The 21,778-nt window shown below is 41.8% G+C and overlaps 1 protein-coding gene across 2 annotated transcripts in view; it reads right to left on the bottom strand.

The window, feature by feature from the left end:
• Rtnl1 (reticulon) overlaps positions 1 to 21,778 on the bottom strand; it is an 88,358-nt gene that overhangs the window by 52,282 nt on the left and 14,298 nt on the right. The window contains exon 1 of one of the 2 annotated variants that reach the window (XM_019040326.2): positions 8,783 to 9,072. The exons of the other annotated variant lie outside the window; for it this stretch is intronic. Coding sequence (XP_018895871.2) covers positions 8,783 to 8,873 — 91 coding nt within the window. The 5' untranslated portion in view covers positions 8,874 to 9,072. Of the gene's footprint in view, positions 1 to 8,782; positions 9,073 to 21,778 lie in introns of those variants that run through there. 2 annotated transcript variants of the gene reach the window in all.

Consider the following 21,778-nt stretch of genomic DNA (forward strand, 5'->3'; position numbering starts at 1 on the left):
TTTTCGCTTGTGCGATGGTTGTTGAGTTTCATTTAAAATTAGATGTCAAGATTTCTACGGAAAACTGTCTCTGGTGTCCTTGCAAGTGTCTTTTCGTATCCGTTATAAGTAAAAATTTGCATAACGGTCGAGCTATGTTATGCACTGACTATGTCAGATTAATAATAATTTAAGTTGCTTCGACTTGAAACGCCGTTTTTGGGAACATGAACTTCATATCGCTAGAGTCCCTTTATACCCAGAGTTAAGACAACTCGAGTATCAGCTGACTGGCAGCCGGCCTTGGCTGGCCATGGAGGCCGAAACGAGTGCACCCGAACGAACGATATTGAAGGCTAAGGATCAGGAATCCTGCGATGTCTGTCACAAAAAAACAACAACCTCAACAAATTGATCAATTAAAAAGAAAATGAGATTGGTTTGTGAATAATTTCTTAATCTATTTTCGTTTTGGACCGATGGAAAAAACAATTTACTCTTGATAAACCACAATTAGGTAATATTTTCATTATTCTTGTTTACATTCGAGGTACCGCCATCTTGGTGCACTCGTTTCGGCCTCCATGAGCGAGAACCAATCAGAATTGGATTTTTTTTTAGGCCACTTTCAGCCCAACCAAAAGGTAGTCAAAAGTGAGTTGTCTTAACTCTGGGTATAAAGGGACTCTAAATATCGCCAAGACTCCGGTTGGATATTTTCGGGCGCTCTTGGTCACAATTTTCTATGAGAACTCTCTTGTTTCAAAAACTCCATTTCGAGGTCTATAATTCTTGGAGCAGATTGTTTGCCGACAGATGCAGGCAATGAAATCGTGATATTATAGTATAATATGAGCCTTACGAAAAGTTATGGCAACAGAAGTACATACAGACTGTGCTCTTTTTAGGAATCCAATCGGAAAATCCTCCCAAAAATTGCAGTACGGCAAAAAAAGTTGATTAAAATGAACGACGAAAACCCATCATGAAGAAATCCGCGATGGACAAAGAGATTGAAGAGCAAAATATATGGATGAAATATCTTCATTTAATCGTGGCAACAATGTAACCGATCGCGGCAGTAATTGTGAAGTAATTGAGAACTGCGGGTCACGGGTCAATATATATTTAAATCCCCACTCCATAAAGTCTGAGGTTGCCAAACTGTAAGAAAATATCGGTATGTTTAACAGTGTTACAGGCGGGTTATAACCACTAAGAGCGATAGTGTCGTCAATTTTGCTACGTGCTCATACCTGCACACAGTCTGTTGACAGTTTGGTGCGAGAGGCTTCTCTTAAAAATGAAACCCTGTAAAATTTACGTCGAAATATCTATTTGCGACAAGACAATGGACCACTAGAAAAGGAAAGACATGAAGCACCAAAATACAATTTTCTTAACAAAATTTTACGAAGAAAAGAAGCGGTACAGCTTTTAGTAACTTGGTATTCTTGTTCGACGATTTACTCGAGTAAAATCGGTCACAAAATTAAGAATTGTGGTGTACTTTTCTACACAAATTATTTTCAGAATGCTATCTTTTCCTTGGCGGTTTTGGAGGAGCTGGGCATCAAAGAGGAAGAATATTTTCGTGGAAATTGACACACATTGTTTGCTGAACAAAGCTTTTCATTAGCTTTCAATGGCCGATTGAACTTACGTTGCTCATGATTTTTACGTCGGCGATATGTTTGAATTTACTGATTCAAATGTACAGTTTATGTAGTAGCTTACGTACAGTAAAATTTTTGACTCACATTTTTTGGTATTTTTTAAGGTGAATTATAATCCACGTCAAATTTGTGTAGGAAAAATTTCTTGCAATGCTTTAATCTGCACCTATTCTAGTGGTTTATCGCTGCAAGACAAGGTGTAATCAGCATTAAAATAGAGAAATTCGATTTCTTTTATTCACACAAAAAACGAACACCTCCGTTTGCAAGGAACACAGGGGACAGAGGGTTGGAGGATGGAGGGGCCCATGAAAACTGCGTCAAAACAGCAATTTTTTTGAAATTTTTTTTTAACTTTCCTCATTTTTTTTTTTAAAAAAACTAAAAACCAAGATTCGTTCCTCCTCCCGCCTCCGTTTGGGGTGGGTGGATCGCCTGAACGACGCAATGGCGCTCATTGGATCGAGTCAATAGGAGAGGCCGAACAAAATTTGGAAACTTTAAACGCTTATAACTCCGTTTAAACAAATGTTTGAGGTTTTAAAAGTGGTTTCAGTGGTTTTCTCGTAAAATTGTCTATTATAGGCGCATCTTGAAGTTTAAAATGTGACGAATTAAACATTAAAATTTGCAGTTTTAGTGAAAAATTTCAAGTCCGACCTCCCCAATTGACTCGATCCACCGTGTGGCGGTCCAAAAATCCTAGGTATTGCGTCATATTCGAGTCATGCACGGCCCCTTATTTTCATCAGCGCGCGTCAATTCGAGGTTACATACGCTACGTTGATTAAGATATCTCGATCTCGGTACATTACGTAATTAGTCCCCCGAGAAATCCGACGACAGACATGCATGAACGCATCGAATCAAACATCGCATTCATGAGCTCAACCGGCCTCCGTAGCATCCGTATTATTCATGTCACCAAATAGTGACTGTTTGGATGAACAAAAAACGACGTAATGAGTACATTGGCTTGCATTTTCAGTTTAAGGTTCAATTGGACTGTATTTTGAAATTTTGACCTATAAATTCTGGCTCTTCTGGAAAAACACTCATGTGCATAGGGATACTAATGACACGACATGCGTAGTTTTTAAACCGGGCTAGAATTTATAAATCCAAATAGCAAAATTTAGTCCAATTGTTCATCAGCATTTTGAAGAATCATTCAATGATCGGTCAATCATTCCTGATAATTTCTGGATTTTATAACATCTCTTAAGAATTTCGAAGCATCAAGTCATGTTGCAGGCGAAATTCGACCACAAAATCGGAAGCCAAAATAATATTCATTCGTATTGTACTTTTGGAATTAGGCAATGTATTCAAGAAGAGTTTTTGGGTCAAATTTTGTGTGCAAATTCCTGATGTTCTACAGCGTGATGTGATGCTTAGAAATTCTAGAGAAATGTCCTAAAATTCAGAAATTACCAATCATCGATCGATTATCGAATCGTTTTTTAAAGTGCCGAGGATCAACACTTTCTACGTTGATTAAATCAATACTTGAGAACAAAAAGGTATGCATGTAACTCCATTTCAGCAATTTTAAGATATGAGGGAAAAATCGGGTGTCGGCTCCGTTGATTCTAACGTCTATCGACATTTTTGGAATTCAATTTCTCATAAGCAGCGCAAGATAGGGCTACCAATGTTTAATACGCGGAGCCGCTGTCGAAGATTGTCAGGAAGCCAATGGCTCAATTTTTCGCAAAATGTGAGTTAGATGCCTTTTGGCTCTGAGGCTACTAAAATAGCTCCAAAGACTGCGTTGATTACATTATACGGTTTTGTTATGCAAGGAGGTGACTGTTGCAAGGCGATCGGTTTTCTGGGATTTCCTCTTCCGTAAAAGATGTTTTTCCTAACTTTAGGGTCAATTTTTCCGAGTCCCTGATTCGTCCAGGTTTTCCAGGTTTCCTTTGACTAGGGCCACCCAGGATCAAATAAAGTGATTTACATTTTTTTAAATCTTCCTAATGAAGCAAGGCATGAAAAAGTACGCATATTAAACTTTGAAAATGGCTTTTACTGCCGTCCGACCGAAAGAGTAAAAAAAGAAAATTCACGAGACGGGGAGACCAGTAGGAAACAAGAGATGGAGAAAGAGGGAAGGGGAGTAACTTCTATGATCAAGTTTTTTTAACGACCTTGGTTTTGGTAGCTTTCAGTTAGAGTCAAGGTCGAGTCTTCGCATTGTTCGAGAAACTACAGCAACAGGTAGCGTCGCGGTGTGTCGATAACTTCCAATTTCCCTAAAACGATAAGGCCGATAAGTGAAGAGAAATAAGAAGAGGGAAAAATTGACTGATGAATAAGTTAATAATGAGCATATCAGTGCAAGAATCCCAGGGAGAACTGAACATTTTTGGTAGTATTAGATTGACATATGTGCAAAATTTTAGTTTATTTTCAGGAGGAAATACACTACTTGAATTTGTTGGCTCGTCATTGTGTCAATATTGAACCACGGCTAAAATGAGAAATTAATAAATTATGACAGTATCATATCAATGCCTTTCTAGAATCTAGAGTATTTTGCTAGTATTTATTAAAGATTGAGTCGGCATTACCATAAAGTAAGTCTTGCAGCAACAGATACGGTATTTATTTTCCGGTACATTTCGGGGGTTTTTGAGCACGCCTCTCTTACTTTAATTTGTATTCCAGACTGAGAAAAAAACGATACTTCTTACAGATTTTTACTCACGTGAAAACGGTATTGTATAATATTTTGTACATAGTCATCAACACTTAGTGAAGGAAAGTAAAAGAGTCACACGCTTATATTCTGTACCTTGGCATTACTGATTGGTCTAAATTAGGTGATTCTTTCGAGGAGAAAGCGATGAGGCTTGGAAAAGACGAACAAATTATTGGCAAAATTGCTGAATATTATTGTCGCCCAAACAATTTAGTGCTTTTCCGGGCTCATCTCAAAATTTACTTAGCCCTTTTGTTAACCGGGCGACGAGTTGACGACAATTCAATTCATTCGATTCTAAATGACTTTTATTCACTTTAAATTGCTTTGTTTGGATGTAAGATAAAATCTCATTTCACTCGATTGATAAATCAATTGACTCGACTTCTTATTAAAACGAGAATAGAATATTTATATTTTTAAAAATGTAAGGTTCGAAACCGGCACAACCGTTATGCATGTGACTATAAAACCTTTGCAGTTCTGCTACCTGCGACAATCAGCTAAGGACGATTGACGAAGTCAAGTGGCGCTACAACCCCTTTGAGCATTCTACGTTATTACGATAAGTGCACCTGGCTATGGTGGCAGCGAAATTGGGCCAAATATTGAAAATGGGTTCATGAGAGCAAACTTGAAGCCAAGCCATCGTCGGGAGCAGGCCACTTAAAAGCTCACTCTCGAGCGAGGTGGCTGAAAGCTCTCGAGCATTTTGCTTTTCTTTGCTTAGGAGGGCGCGAAAGTGCAAGATTTTCTCAAGCTGCTGAAATTTTCTTTGAGACATGTGGACAGAATTTAACAGAAAAGCACAAAATCGGTGCAGTTTGAACCAAGAAAGACACAGGGGTGCAGGAAATGCAGGAAAATTGCGTGCCTGAACGGGCGCGTGATGATGTCGAAAGATTCCATAAAATAAGTATGGATGGAGAAGAAATTTTCCAGAGTCGTCGAAAATCAAAAGTTTATAGAGGAGAGAGGACAGCACATTAGAAATTGGTGGGAAATTTTTGGAAAGCCGCCGAGAAAAGTGTCGAAAACCGGCGAGCAAGTGCGTGATACCGTGGAGCTTTAGAAAATTCTGCACCCCCGGGCAAACACAGGTTGAGTTCCCTTCCTCATTGGTAAGGACAGAGTTTAACGACTCTTTCCGTGTTCAAAATATTTGTTTCCGACTTCGAACTTCCAAGTGGGGAAAATTTACGAGCAGTTGAATTCTTCTCCCAGATGCGACGTAATGATACGTTTTTGTTAAACAAGGTGGTAAAACGGTGCTGGGTCCATACCATTTTGCAGGGAAAACAAAGCCGAAAGTTCTAAAATTTCAATTAGAGTAAAAAATGTTGAACTCTAATGAGTACCAGTACTAGACTGAGGGTGAAGAGTGTTTAGCTCAGGCGGCTTGCATTGGAATATTAAGTTGAGGTCACGCCGAGAGATCAGCAACATTTTAGGTCTTTTAAACTTCATCAGTAGAGGTCTTTTTTGTTAAACTCTGACAGTCCGCGGGAGAAGGGACCTTAGTCTGCGGAAGCAATTTTCAGTCCCTGAAACTGTTTTCGTCGGGTTAGGTCGGAGAATTGGATTTTGAGATTTCGACGGAAACTTTTCTCTGGTGTCCTTCGGAGGATAAGTCGCGAATGGTTCGTTTTATTTTTGTGCCTGAAGAAGGCGTGTAGTAGCATTATAATCCGGCAATTTCGTGATTTCGTGGAGTGCCTCTTCCCTGAAGGACTTTGGGAGGATAGGGGACCAGGGGGCTGGGTGTCGTAGAGCGCCAAAGAGCGCTATGAAAGCGGCTTTTAGGTGTGTAATTTCGTGGTATCTCAGTTGCTAGACAGTGTCTAGCAACTGAGATAAGGCACCTCGTTTCTTTACGCATGCCCGGCTCTTAAAAAAAGTTTTCCGCAGGTTCCATTTAGTTTTCAAATGGGGGATGCGTACTGTAGCCGAGCTGATTTCAACACGATCACAACCAGGAATCAAGATCATATAGGGAAGCCGCGATTTGAGTCTGAGAGACCGTCAAAAGTAATTCACACCTCATTCTGACGGCAAACCATCATTGGAGTGCCAGCGGAGCGAAATGAAATTATTCATATTCATTTTACGCTCACAGATTCGAGCGATTTTCACGTCGACGCGTTCCAGACCGGTGCGCGGAAAAAACCGGTCAAGGCGTACACGGTGCTATGCAAATACGGGTTCTGTGGGTTAAGAGCTGACTTGTCTCACTCAGACTCTTGGAGAACGTTGTATCGTCATTGATCTAAAAATATAAAAAAGAAAATGACTAAAACCAACCGCTGAGTCGTTTGCCATCAAAAGGCACAATTCCAATACCGACACGACGGATTCAGAGTACCTTTACAGACATAGTATGAACACACGGAGGTATTCATGATAAAAGCAATACATAAATTAATTCAATCAAAAGCAACGGTGTCTTGGTCTACAGGCGTGCACGGCAGAAAAATATTCCCTGACTTTTTACATCGACGTAGAACTAAAAATGAAAAATCTTTAACAGAGGGTTGCCACAAAATTTGAAAAATGGAATTCCCTGATGTTGTTCCTGTCACATTTTGGTGAAATTCCCTGACATTTGAAGGTATGCCAGACGGATAGAAATACACCGTTGGCAAAAGATTTTACGCAAAATCTGTTGTTAGAAACATCAAACCCATCCCAGAAAAGCAATATAAGTGACTGAGAATTTTTCTCTGACATTATTAAAATGTCCAGTCCTTTTTAAGAATTCCGTGATTTTTCTCCGATTTTCTGACATGATAAAAATTCTGTGACGATTCCTGGTATTCCTGGTTTTCCAGGTCTGTAGACATCTTACAAAGGCGCTAGAAATCACGCAAATCCCTTGTTAACAGTTCTCACTATTAATTTAATCTGTACACAGTTCCTTTCAGCATAGATACGTCTACACCGTCTAATGTATCAGGATTAACCTCTAAAGTCTTAAAAACTCCGAGTTAAAACTTCTTTGAGAACATTTTAAACGTAATTTCTAAGCCATTCTTCGGTCTTCTCTCCTCCTAACACCACCGGGGGCCGGCGGGCGGGCGGGGGGGGGGGGGAGAGAAATGGAGTATGAACCTGGGGCCGCTGCAGAGAACAATAAATAATATTAATGTGCCTCGGAGAACCATGCAATATTCATAAGCTGCACTTTCAGATATTCTCGCTTCCTTTGTATGCTTGCAAATTCTGATCTGTCTCTTGAAGTTACCAGAAAATAAGGTAAAATTTAGGAAAAATCCAGGAGTGTAGACAACAATCTTTCGTGGGGGAGTCTCTTTCAAAAAGAGAGCCAAAAGGCGAGGAAATGTCCATTAAGTAGCAGAAAATTACCCTTTACTTACTTTAGGAATTAATTTCGGATCAGAGGTAAAAGGGAAGTTAAGACCCCAAAGACCGCCTGTTTAGGAGATCTTAAAAGATGCTCGGAGAGACACGATACGGAAAAAACTCCAAAGTAGCGTTTCAAAATATAAGATCCACTAACAACCCCAGAGTAAAAGCAATTCTTAGACGCGGCAGATGCTGCGGTCATGAGGAAGGAAACTCAAAATAGACCTGAATGAAGGGTTGTAAGTCTAAAAGCAGGGGCAAAGGAAGCTGCTGAATCCAAGGAACTGCAAACAGGGATGCCAGTTCATCTTCTCTTCAGGACTCACAAACTGACGGAGCTTTTCCCTTTTTTTGGTTTGAATAATGCAGTGTTCATTTAAAGGAGAGGTAATATGTATAAACCTCATGTTATGCTGACTTGAAATTTTGGCTCTGGTAAGTTCGATGACCCACTAATTTTTGCATCAGGCCCTGGCCCTTCTTTCCTTACTCCCACTTATGAATTGATGGTAATATTTTTTTTAACTTGATGAAACATAGATAGCGCCAATGGCCCCAAGCTTCCATATAATCCTAAAACTTATCCCGAAAAAATGATCATTTCTTTCGATTTTTAGGGAAGTAACCCTTCGGAACCTTCCCCATCTCTCTAGCAGAATCACTACCTGTGGCGGTTGGGTGTCGCAGAGCGCACGGAAATGCTTGTTTTTAGTAGTTCTTATAACCCAAATGAATCCCGTTTTACAGAGCAGATTTTGAAATAGTATAGAAAGGCTCTCTGACTCCTAATTTACTCCTTTTCATGTCACTCGAGCTTCCTAGAGGCAAAATAATCTCTGCGGGTACATTCAGTCAATGAAGCAGCCAAAAATGTTTCATAGGGAATAAAAACCACGACAAATGACTGTTTTTTTAGACAATTTTCTGGCCAAGGAAGAGTCCAGACCCCTTAAACCCCTTCACCTGGCTAAGCCAGAGCTTGCACTCTGGATATCACTCCAAGATTTCCGACACCACAGCGCGGAAAACTCATACGAGGGGTTGAAAATCTACTCACAGGGGCAGAGTATACTGCTGAGCGCGGGGGGTAGGGTGCAGGCAGGGGCTCCGTTGGACGAGGTGACGTCCCCCGTTTTCGAATCAGCCATCGCCAAAAAAAAATCAGCTCACAACAAAAACACAGAACACAAAGCTGAGGAGCGCGCGCTTTCCTCCCGTCACAACCACGTGTTACACCACACTGACACTCGGAAAAGCCCTCGGACACGCAGTACGCACTCCCGCGAGAACCAACTCACACAAAAGAACCCTCTCCGAGTGATAAGGAACGTCGCACGCTCGAATACTGGCGCTCGCCTTCGATTTCCAGTTTCCAGGAGCGCGATTCCGTCTCCGTTGGCGCGCTCCGAGCCCGGAGCTTCGCGGGGCGGCCGCTGTTATTGTGGCGGCGCTAGTGTCGCGCGAGGCGCGGAGCGTGCTCGGCGGGCGGTATCGATTTCTGGTTCCGGCGCGGGTTCGGGCCCCGCTCGGCGCTCTGCTCTGCTGCGCAATTCGACACCGAGCCCGCGCGCCGTGCCGTTATGCACTCCGCATAACGGTCATTTCCCGTTTCCGTGTCCCTGCGGACCGGAGGGCGGCTCGCGGCTGTTAAACCCGCCCTGCGGCTCTTAACCGTCGCCACGCGCCCAGAGCGCCCGATCCCTATCTGGACGTATTTCTATCAAACGGAACTATGTGCATTGAGACATGAGCCATGAGATCCATAAGAATATATTCATTACAGGGCTCACGTCACAATGCGCATAGTTCCGTTTGATAGAAATGCGTCCATCTGATCTGGCCTCGGGGCGAGGACTCTAAGGCGGGAACACGCACCTCAAGGGGCCAAGTTCAGGGCGAAGTGGTTTCTAAGATTTGAGTTCCATGGCTTTCTCGAGAACTTCCTGAACCATGACCCCATTGCTTGGGAATCAAGGGATTTCACAAACATATCCAAAAGCTGGTTTTGGCAAAATAAGTTTTGTCTTCAGCTCACGTGGAGCGCTCGAGTGAGACTTGAGCAAAACACCTAAATAATCGAGCAGGGGGAAATACTTTTCAGTTTTCACTAGTTAGGAAACATGCTGAGGTATCATGACATTTTTCTTTTGACAATTTGTCCTTAACTTTTCCTCGATGTCTAGTTTTACGTATACAATGAGGCGGAAACTTTGATCGTTGGGTAGGTACCGTGACCAATGCAAACATTCTCGATACACCCTGTTATGTTTCCTCATAATCTTGGTTCCTGCCGACATTGAGTGGCTATAAAAGAGGTGTGGTGGGGTATCAAATCATAAAATCTCAAAAATAATCGGTGAAAACACATGAATGAAACAACAACACTAAACAATATAGGAACAAATTCTGCAATTCAAGACTTGAAAATCATATCTAACTATAATTTTTTAAGCCCCAAGCCTACCCAGGTTCTCTCGATGTAAACCTTAAATTAGTTGATGGATAAACTGATTGAATTTTTCGAGATTGTATGAAAGTAGAAGTAGTGTATGTTACCACGTTACTCGTATCCGCTTTCCCGTAAGACGATAGGAACCAGAAATTCAGTAATCTACAAGAGTCTTCACAATGCGAGTAGTTACGATCGAAGAACGCTGCTTGTAAGCAGTATAAAATATCATTGCCTATAAGAAGATGATTCTTGATATTGTTTGCTGCATGAAACGCTTTCTACGAGGGAACTTTATCGAGGAAAATTGAAAACGCATTTGTGTTTTGATTCAGAATCTTTACACAGCCTATACTTGGGTTGGGAACGCGAAGCTTGGAGATAACAAAATTGACAGGTCCGATATGCATGTACAGTTGCATCACGGTTGATTTCAGGCGATTCGAACGTTGCGAACGAGCGCGAGCAGCGCACGAGCTGCTGTCCAGTACCAAATCTCTCACGTTGGCAACACCCTGTTTCATCAATTAAAGGTATGTAAAACAAGCGACATCTCACATGATAATAAAATCGATTATTAATAACGCTTTTAAATTGAGGAAAAATAGCACTGCCAACTTGCCATAGTCGCCACTCACTGCATTGGGCGGAGGGCTACATGTATGTACGTTTAGACGGATTAAACCAGAATTGAATTGAGGAGCTCGGAGGACGAGGGGCATAAAAGCAGTTCTTGCTATTTCGAAAGATACGAGTTTGAGGGTTGGAAATTACACGGATCCTCATGGCGGAAAGAAAGTTCAAACTGACTTTTTGATGCTTCAAACTTCGAATTTTTCACAGAATATGCTTCGAGGCCCCTCAATTAGCCTAACTGCGTTTCACGTTCCCCGATTTCCTTTTAAGCTTCACTTTTTTAAACAGAGAATAAAAACAACATAACGCCTGAGAATTTGCCATGAATTTCCTTCGGAATACGAAGAAGAAAGTCACACAATTTCAAGTCGGAAGATTGATTAGATTTCGGTTGAAAAAATAAAACGAGAGAACATTGGGCGACGTCGGATGTAATTAGACTAACCCTGGCAAATCTATTAAAATTGAAAAAAATTTCATACATCGGCAAAATTTCAAGGTTATTCACCAAAATTCAGCAAATTTACTCCACGTTTCGGGGTTGGGTTCTTTTGACTTTCTAAGTACTTGTTACCCTGGCAAATTCTTCATGGCATCGTCGGTGCAGGTGCAAGGATGCAATTTAGAAAAGTGCAACGCTACGAGGGATCGCAGTGCCGCGGCCCAGCCCCGGCGCAGGGATGGCTCGGGTCGGCGCGTCAATGACTTTTTTACTGCATTTTTGTCGATTGTCCGACCCGAGGGCAGACGAAAAGGGAGCCGCAGCTATGCAGACGATCGACCGTCCAAAATTCGACACCCCTCCCCTCCCCCGTTCCACCGGGTCGAGGGGAGCCGGCTGAATTTTTTGGCAAAGAGGCAGGTCCTCCGGGATCAGATTTCGGACATTCTGCTGCATTAACGATGTGCATACGACTTGCAGTTGCCCAACGAAGCGATTTTCGAACACTCGCTATCTTCCTGATGAAACTCACATGGAACTCGAATATTTCCAACATATTTTCGGATCGTTCCTTTCAAAAAAGGATAAATTTTAAGTTTTTCATCAGATAAAAACCCAAAAACACTATCCAGGGCGTCACGGACTCTCTTTCTAATCTCCCGTGAATCTAGATCCCCGATCTTGAAGTATGGAAAATTCCTTGAAATTACATAGGAGGATCCAGACACTTGGAAAGGAACAGGGAGTGACGGGGTTCCGGGGGGCTTTTCGAAAACTTTCGAAATTTTAAAATTTCTGATAAACAGTTTGAGTCAAAATCGTCATGAATAATTATCAAATACAAGCGTCCTTCCTGCCTTCTTTTTTCCCTCTTTCTTCCTCCTCTTTTTTCGGGCGAATGCAGGATCGCGGCGATCCTGCATTCGCCAACAGATTGTGGCGATCCGATCGCCACAGAATTCAGAAACTGAATTTTCTTGACATTTTCTGAGGTCATCTACACATTTTGGTAAAATTCCTCGACAACTGAAGATGTACTAGATAGTTAAAAACACACACTTTTAAACAGTTTACAGGCAAAATTTGTTGTTCAAAACGTTTAACCCATTCTAGAGAGCAAATAAAGGGTGGCTTGACTGTTTTTCCCTGACACTTTCGTCGTCTTCACGACTTTCCCCGGTTTTTCCTGACTGGCAACCCTAGAACGGGGAGGGTGTGCGCCCCCCTGCATCCGCCTCTGTCATATTTCCCTTAATACAGGCACCTAATTCAGGGATGCTGACACCCCTGAATGAATTATGTTTTAAAATAATTTATTAGAGTTTGACGGTCGCGATGCTGGCATACTCGCAGGAATGGTTTCGTATTTTTGCCGCTGCACCGAGCGACCGGAGAAAATCGCGGTTGGATCGTCCATTAAGCAGCCTCACATCAGTGGAGTGGCGTGCTTTGCGATATATCGATTGATCTGCCATTTAAACCTGTGGAAAAGAATCGATTATCAAGGGGTTCGCTGCGAACACCTTGATAATCGATCTTTTCCATAGATTCAAATGGAGAAATATCGATAATTGATCATTCACGCCGCGCCACTGGGATCGTCCATTAAACAGCCTTACATCCAGCGGCTAGCTGATGCCGAACAATGCGTGGGATGCGTGATGCTGCATCATCGCGTTACTCCGACAAACTGGGGCGAATTTTTCATTCCCCGTTCGCGTGGTACACAACGGACTCATTTGTTGTTCGTCCGTCCGGATAACACTGCATACACGGGTAGATACATTTCTTCAGAGCAAAGACGGGTCGCAGTCTCTGTGTCTGAAAATTCACATTCTTGGAAAATTCGCAATACGGACATCCACCGAGCACGTATAGTGTTATCCACTGTCCACGCTTTATTCCCTCCGCCAAGAAGCATCAGTGCACAAATAACTCTGTAGTATCACTGCACTAAAATGATGGACAGGAATACCAGGACGCCTTCAAGTTTTTACGTATGCAACACGGACATCCACCGAGCACGTATAGTGGTATCCACTGTCCAAGCTTTATTCCCTCCGCCAAGAAGCATCAGTGCATTAATCACTCCGTCGAGTCACTCCACCAAAATGACGGACAGGAATACCAGAACGCCTTCAAGTTTTTAAGTATGCAACACGGACATCCATTGAGCACGAATAGTGGTATCCACTGTCCACGCTTTATTCCCTCCGCCAGGTACCAATAGTGCAAACCGAGGACGAGCACCAGCAAGTTGATTGTTGAAATCGATAGAGAAAGCTATAGACAAAGGAGACATAAGGAGTATGTAGCGATCCTGTTGGTTGAGAAGGGTGGTTGTTAAAGACTATGGGAGAAAATGATGGACTAAATATCTGGCTTCTAGTTAGTCCATTACCTACCTCCTTTGTCCACAGCAACTCCTCGCTTCCACCAACAGGTCTCCATATCTTATTTGTCTTTCGCTTTGCCTATCAATTTCAATAATCAACCCGCTGATAGACAATGGTAAAAGTCTCTGCATGTCACCTAACCCCTATCGCGGTGCACTATATCTAGATCATAAACTCGGGCCTTGCTTTAAGTACGCGCTGCGTGCCAAATTTTTCGTTAATCACAAGCTTAAATTCGTTCGAATCGCGCTGATCAATTTGAATCATTTTAGCGACAATTTGGCACGCCCCTCGTCGAAACAGCGCTAGATAGGGATCGGGAGTTGAGTCGGCTTCCGCAACATTTGACGCGGGTGCCGGATACGGCTGATGATATCCAGCTAATGATTGTTAAGTCGAGGAAAGAGTAACTAAATTTTCTGTCAGAGATCAACAGGACGCGGCCAACAGCAGCCGGAGCATTCTGCGGAATCCAGGTAAAGTCTTCTTTATTTCGTCATAAAGGCAAGGTGATTTGGACCGCGTATAGCAGAAAGGAACCAAGCCACATCAGCTATTGTCAATTTTAACTGGGCAATATAATTTTTTACGAGAAAACGTTTGTGCGGATCCTTTTGAAAATGTTAGGGAATTTGCTTCGTACTATGGAGAAAATTCACTGAAATTAGCACGAAAATCCGCACAACTGTGTTCATGTAAAAAATTAAATTAGCCGATTAAAAGCTGATGTGGCTTGGTTCCTTTCTGTTTAACGCGGTCCATTTGGACTGCGTGTAGCAGAAAGGAACTAAGTCACATCAGCTATTGCCAAATTTAACTTGACAGTTTAATATTTGGCATAAATACGGTTGTGCGGATTCTGGTGCTTTCAGTAAAATTTTCTGCATAGTTTGAAGCAAATTGCTTAGAAATGTCAAAGGAATCCGCACACACTATCTCTTGTAAAACATTAAATTGCTTATTTAATTTTGGCAATAGCTGATGTGGCTTGGTTTCTTTCTGCTTAACGCGGTCCGCTTGTCGGTTGACTAAAATGGTTGATAAGACTGAAACTGAACCACAGTTCCCAGTTCCGCGAACTATGATCATTTTCATCAATTCTCCACTTGTTTGAGTCTCATGAAACGTCTTCGGCGTAGATCAAGGGAGGGCGAGGCGAACTGCGAGGTTGACATGCATATCCAAACTTTTTTGCTACAGTTTAGAGTGAGCCCAAGTGTTTGCGCAAGTGTTCCCAAGCGCAGTTCGGATTCCGCTTCAAAGTTTCACGGATCACTGCACGCGCATCCAATAACGCACACACATCAATTCTTCCTTTCGCACTCGGATGATGGGAGGATTCTTCGGAGGGCTCACTCTTATGCGCACGAGCATGCCAGTTTTAAGGAACATAAATCGACGAGAGTATTTTTCTCTGGTTCAGTTCAGGGTGCGCCTACTTAAACAGGCTGGCCGAAATTCAGCACTTTTACAGTACGTTCCCAAGAAATTCAGTATCATCCTCAACAGAAAAATTCAGTACTTTTTCAGTACCTTTTAATTTCGACAAATGTAGGTAGGTACCTACATATGCCGAAATTCGAAAAATTTCAAAAATTTGAATTTCTCGCTCAAATTGCGACAAAAATGACAACAATTCCGTACCTTCTTGCGGAATTTCCGTGCTTTTTCAGTACTTCCGGACCGTCTTTCAAAAGTCAGTACTATTTCCAAACTTTCCGGAAATTCCGGACTTATAGACACCCTGCAGTTATTCTTTTGCTTTTCCAAGCTTTTCTCACTGTTAAACATATTCGACTGTAGCTGGTCTTGATTCAGGACCCCCTACCTAGAGTGTCATTATAAACAGAATATGGCCACTGAAGGTTTCCACTCATGATTGGCTCAGCCTGCTTAAGCCTTACGGAGTTCTTAGAATCCAAAAAAATGACGAACGTCACATGCAGACCATTCCCAAGTGCAAATAATGAGGTTTTAGTTATCTACATGACCATGAAATCCACTCAAATCCCGGAGGTAGACTATTTACTCGCAATCAGTTCGGAATCCAACTGTGCATTATTACACGTGAGAACGTCTTTTAACTTGCACCTCGACTACGGCAAGGTTGGTAACACTGCCGTGCTAAGGAAGAACACCGTATGAACATTCGAGAGTCGCCAAATTTACTTGGATAAAATGTTTATTTTTGAGGAAAGTTATGAATATTTTTCCTTTAAATTTTGAGAATCCTCGGGTGAAATTGCGAACAAAATTATCTGAAAGTTTGGCAGGAAAATATTCATAAGTTTACCAAGAAATTCGCGTTTTATCTGAGAAAACTTGGCAACACCTGAAGGCTTTACGGCGTTCTCCCTTAGCACGGCAGAACAGGTGGTGCAGATGATGAACGCCCAGGGTTGGCAACGACCCCTCCTCCCACATGTAGGCCGATTATTGAAATTGATACTCGAAGTCATCGACAAAAAGGTAAAAGGGATATAAAGAGATCTTCTTGGTGGAAAAGGAAGGCTGCAATGGACAAAGGACTAAAGGAGGTAGGTAATAGACTAACTAACGGCAACCCACGAGAGATCCTGTTGTTACAGTCCATCATTTTCTCCCTTGGTCTATTCTACAGGACCCTGGTAAAAATTGGCAGTGGAATCTGTGTTCCAAAATACCATAGACCTACGGCCGGCTGTAAGATTTCCAATAGCTTCTAATGCCGGCTACACGATTTCTTATAGCCTTTTATAGCCGATGGCGATTAAGCAACTCACAGCCAGGCGATTAAGTGTATGCTAAACGTCACTGTCACAATTACGGATGCTAGGACTTAGTGAGTTTTTGGACCACTGCTCTCTTTTTGGGCCGTAGTATCTTGATTTATTTTGCGAGGAAAGCTCCATACTTTTGATGGATGCCTGCCATTCCTAATATATTAGAGCGCCTTCAGTTTCGTATGATACTGTGCAATACCTCTGGTGTGAAATAGTTGCTTCAAGCGCCGTGGCACGCTGCGGTGCGGCAGGCGGGCAACCAGCGCGGAACGCGCATTGGCGCCTACAAACCTAACTGGGATACTTCACGCGTTGCGCAATGCGTGAAGTATCCCTGTTAGGTTTGTAGGCGCCAGTGCGTCGCCGCTCTGCTTTGTGTTAGGCTCTAATGTTTAATCTGGCGGAGTCAGCGTTATTCAACTCGTGATTTTGAAATGCTTGCACATCCTGTATGGATTATTCTCGTTTTAATTGATGAAAAAAAAAATATGTATTAAAGGAAAATATAACGTGTTTTGTAAATTTTAAGGTGATTTCGTATCAAACTTAATGATTTCCAAAGCACAATTTCAACAAAATTTCTTATAGCCTTTTATAATCGATGGCGAAAAAGCAACAGCCAGGCGATGAGGTGTAAAGCCCGGCTATAAGAACTATAGCCCGGCTGCATAATTTTTTATCGCTTCGTATAGCCCGGCCGTATGATTTTCTCCGCATTCTGTACAGCCAGCTATATGATTTTCTGTAGCCTTCTTTAGCCGGCTATAAGAATTCCTATGGTATTTTGAAACGCAGCTCTTATCGCCAATTTTTACCAGGGGAACCGCCCATTTCAACCGATGTGATCGCTCCATACTCCCTATGTCTTCTTTGTGTATAGCTTTGTCTATCACTTCCAATAATCAGCCCGCTGGAGTCGCCGCCATTCTTTTGGATCCTAAGAGCTCCACGCAACGCAGTGTCCATACTCTACTCCCCCTATAAAGGTACTCCACCTGGCAGACTTGCTGGTGAGCTACGCGGAGGAATGTTGGCACTTCATCGGATGAGTCGGCGAGTCTCGGCCTCTCAGCCGTTGTGTCTGGAATTCTGCATCCGTCAACATCGCGCCTCATCGGAAGTTCGGCTTACTCGGATGTATTTATGCCAAACGGAACCATAAGCTAATAAATTTGAATAAAGAATAACTAGGCACCCAAACGTGAAACGCAGTTCTTTTTTATATAATTCATTCACACATGGTTCAGTTCGGCAAAAATACGACCACTTGGCAATTTAGAGACTGCATAAATCTATCAACTACGGCTCTCCGCTCCGGCATTCTCAGGAATATAACACCGTATGGCCGTTTGGACGTTGTCAAATTGCTTCGAATAATTAAAAAATGGTCGGTGCCTTTATTATGCCTTTGTTGTGACGCTTCCCGACTTTTCATAGACTTTTTGAGAATTTTGAGCAGAGAAAAATTCCTCATATTTCATTACTTTCCACGGATTTTGAGAGTAAAAATGAGCAGTTTCAGGTGACACAATAAGTAAATAAAAAATTCAAGTTCTACTAATAAAGCGCATAATGTTATTGAAACCACGCAATAAATTCAACAGTGCATAAAAAATAGACGTACTCATGTTAGAATAAACCATTTCTTTTACTAAAAGGGACTTGCAGACCATGCGTACCAGGGGTAACGGCCGTGCGTGACAGTTCTTTCCGATGTAAATATTTCAATTTAAAGGTTTGAATACAAGATTTCCCCCGAATTTTATCGGCCTGGTAAACTTTACTGACTTTTCCGAGTTTCCCTGACTTTTTAAGGACTCGGCCATATTGGTGCGGATTGTTTTTCATACAATTTGCTGAGATTTTAGATTCTTGATTCAAGGGTCTGATAATTTTTTTTTATTTTAAAAATAGGGAGAAAGTATCAATTACTATTCAAATTTCATCGAGGAAATTTGACGGCGTTCGAATGCTGGTGCGGGGTTCTTCTTCAGAGCGGTGAGCTGACCATCTTACTCCGATGGTGATTCGAGGAAAATTGCCCGGAATAGCCGCTTGTGATCTCCGCCGATACGACACCGTCATGGAAAACGTATTTTTACATCGCTCCGCCGCGCGCACACTCACACGAGATTCTTCATCAATAACTGAATCGGTGGATGTTAAAACAAAACATATCCATTGTCTGAGGAGCCTTAGAATGTAAGTATTCTAATAGAACTTAGGGCTCGTTATAAAATGGATTTTTTGCATTTTAACATCGACCAATTCATGTATCCTGTACTCGACGTCCATTACTTCTTCGTGGGTCTAATTTAAAAGCGATGCGTTTCGCAGATCCGAGGAAAGAGCAAGACACTGTAAACTGGATGGTGTGCCTGTGCTTGCACGGTGATCCAAAAGACTTACGTAGAGACGATTTTTTTCCCCCTGGGGCGAAGACGAGTAAGAACATAAGGAGATCGGGCTAGTGCGACCTGCCGCTGCGCAGGATGCGCCTAAAAGTGAGGCTTTGACGCCTAAAAACTTAAAGTTCTGCCCAAATGTGGCGCCTAAAGAAGTTTGACGCACAACGACGTGCATTCCCGAAGCAACGGTTAGAAGATTGCAATTCAAAAGACGCAGTTTCGAGAAAAAAACTTATTTTGATCTGATGTGCAATTTCTATAGGGGACAAAATTGCCTAATTCTGATGGATCTTTGCGCCATGTATTAGTAAACAAATTAAATAAACCGATGAAATCTTATGGCCTCAAAGAGAGTTTAAGTCAAAATTTCGAAATCTGATTTTTCGGCCCTGCCGCCGTAGACGAGGGCCTTTCTTCCCATAAAAGGTAACATTTTGAATTTTTCGGTGCTGAGACCTCTGTTGCCGTAGATGGCCATATCAAACACGATTCGAGAAATCAATTTGACTCCGAGCATGCTCTTATAACCTCCGAAATACGTACCTCTGTTTGATCATCGAACTCTGAGCAGACCTTTAAATGTTTATGTTTCTGCGCTCCCGTAAATACAACCGAGCGAATGCTTTCTCAAAACTTTCAGAGCTCCCTGTACTGCGAATGTGAGACGGATACGACGCTGTTAAAATTTTAAGTAAACACATAATTGAACTTTTCCGAGGCGACGATGGGAAGAAACAGAATCAATTAAAAGTGACGTCATTTTTGTTGAAACTTGGTGCTGACAGACAGGGTGGGGAAACAAACATCTAATAAAGAGCTCTGTACTTCGTGCAAAGTAGTGGATAAAGCTTTGGGACGACAAGACTCTCACTAGCAGTTTTAGTTATTCTATTTGAAACAAATTAAAAAATATGTAAGCTCAAAATAAGTCACGGTTTTTCAGCGTCCTTGGAACTACCCTGTTTTTACAGAATTACAAATATACCTCCTATCTTGCATCTCCTTCCACGAATTCCTCGGAGAGAACCATCCAAATACGTTTATCGAAAAAGGTATTAATATAGGTTTACTCACATTATGTATCGAATAAATTATACGATTATGGATACGCTTTTTCACGACGAAAAAAATAAAACTGGGGAAAACCAAGTTATTTACCTGAAACAGACGATGAACAAATAGAATTAATGACAGAAAGTAATAAAGTAATGAACAGTATGAATTTTATATTAAACAGATAATGTTCGCTGATCGATACACGACTCCGTAAGTGCACCTGATCTATTAGTCTTATAAATCAGATAGGCTGTTCACTCTTTCCCTACACTTTCAACCAGGGAGTTGTTGACTAATCATGAATTTCTAGGGAATGATTATCAAGTTGCCATGCTAAAATATGAACAGATTCGCAAAGTTATTTCTGTAGGCATCTCTTATACCTTCATCATTGAGACCTAGGTAATCAAACACTCCCTGGTAAAAATTGGCATAGTAGAATCTGTGTTCCAAAATACCATAGACCTACAGCCGGCTGTAAGATTTCCAATAGCTTCTATAGCCGGCTACACAATTTCTTATAGCCTTTTATAGCCGATGGCGATTAACCAACAACCAGGCGATAAAGTGTATGCTAAACGTTACTAATTACGGATGCTAGGACTTAGTGAGTTTTTGGACTACTGCTCTCTTTTTGGGCCGTAGTATCTTGATTTATTTTGCGAGGAAAGCTCCGTACTTTTGATGGTTGCCTGCCAGTCCTAATATATTAGAGCGTCTCCAGTTTCGTATGATACTGTGCAATACCTCTGGTGTGAAATAGTTGCTTCAAGCGCCGTGGCGTGGTACGCTGCGGCGCGGCAGGCGGGCAGTCAGCGCGAAACGCGCATTGGCGCTGGCGCCTACAAACCTAACGGGGATACTTCACGCGTTGCGCAATGCGTGAAGTATCCCTGTTAGGTTTGTAGGCGCCAGTGCGTCGCCGCTCCGCTTTGTGTTAGGCTCTAATATTTAATCTGGCGGAGTCAGCGTTATTCAACTCATGATTTTGAAATGTTTGCACATCCTGTATGGATTATTCTCATTATAATCGATAAAATAAAATATGTATTAAAGGAGAATATAATGTGTGTTTTGTAAATGTTAAGCAGGTTCCGTAGCAAACTTAATGATTCCCAAAGCACACGAATTTCTACACAATTTCTTATAGCCTTTTACAATCGATGGCGAAAAAGCAACAGCCAGGCGATAAAGTGTGAATCTCGGCGATAGGAACTACAGCCCCGCTGCATACTTTTTTATCGCTTCGTATAGCCCGGCCGTATGATTTTCTTCGCATTCTACAGCCAGCTATATGATTTTCTGTAGCCTTCTTTGGCCGGCTATAAGAATTCCTATGGTATTTTGAAACGCAGCTCTTATCGCCAATTTTTACCAGGGCTGAGAAAAAATTATGGTTATAATTACCATATTAGTGGTGTTCAATATGAACTCTTAATTAGTAGTTGCCATAACCAACGATAGAGATATTTTTACCATTACATGGTAATTTTACTACGACACACTTGTAAAATTACGATTGCTCTAGTAAAAATATCACTATTATTGCTTATGGCCACTACCAGTTAAGAGTGCATATTCAACACCACTAATATGGTAATTATAACCATAGTTTTTTCTCAGTGAAGAGACAAGTTCTGCGAGCTGTAGATTAGACTAAATATGCGATTAGCGAATATACGCCGAGTCCGTGGATAGTAGCCATGATAATACGGACATCTACCTATACATATATTTTGTCTCTAATAAATTCAAATATGTTTATTTCACTTCAGAAGGTTTACATGAGTAACACAGCCAATTTTAACAAGATTTCATAAAAAATAAAATAAAAACATCCCACCACCATTTAAGTAAGAACTTGTGGTGGGTGGTGCAACCAAGGAAAGACAACACGAACAAAA

Source organism: Bemisia tabaci, chromosome 3 (genome assembly GCF_918797505.1).
Source record: "Bemisia tabaci chromosome 3, PGI_BMITA_v3".
Lineage (NCBI taxonomy): Eukaryota > Metazoa > Arthropoda > Insecta > Hemiptera > Aleyrodidae > Bemisia > Bemisia tabaci.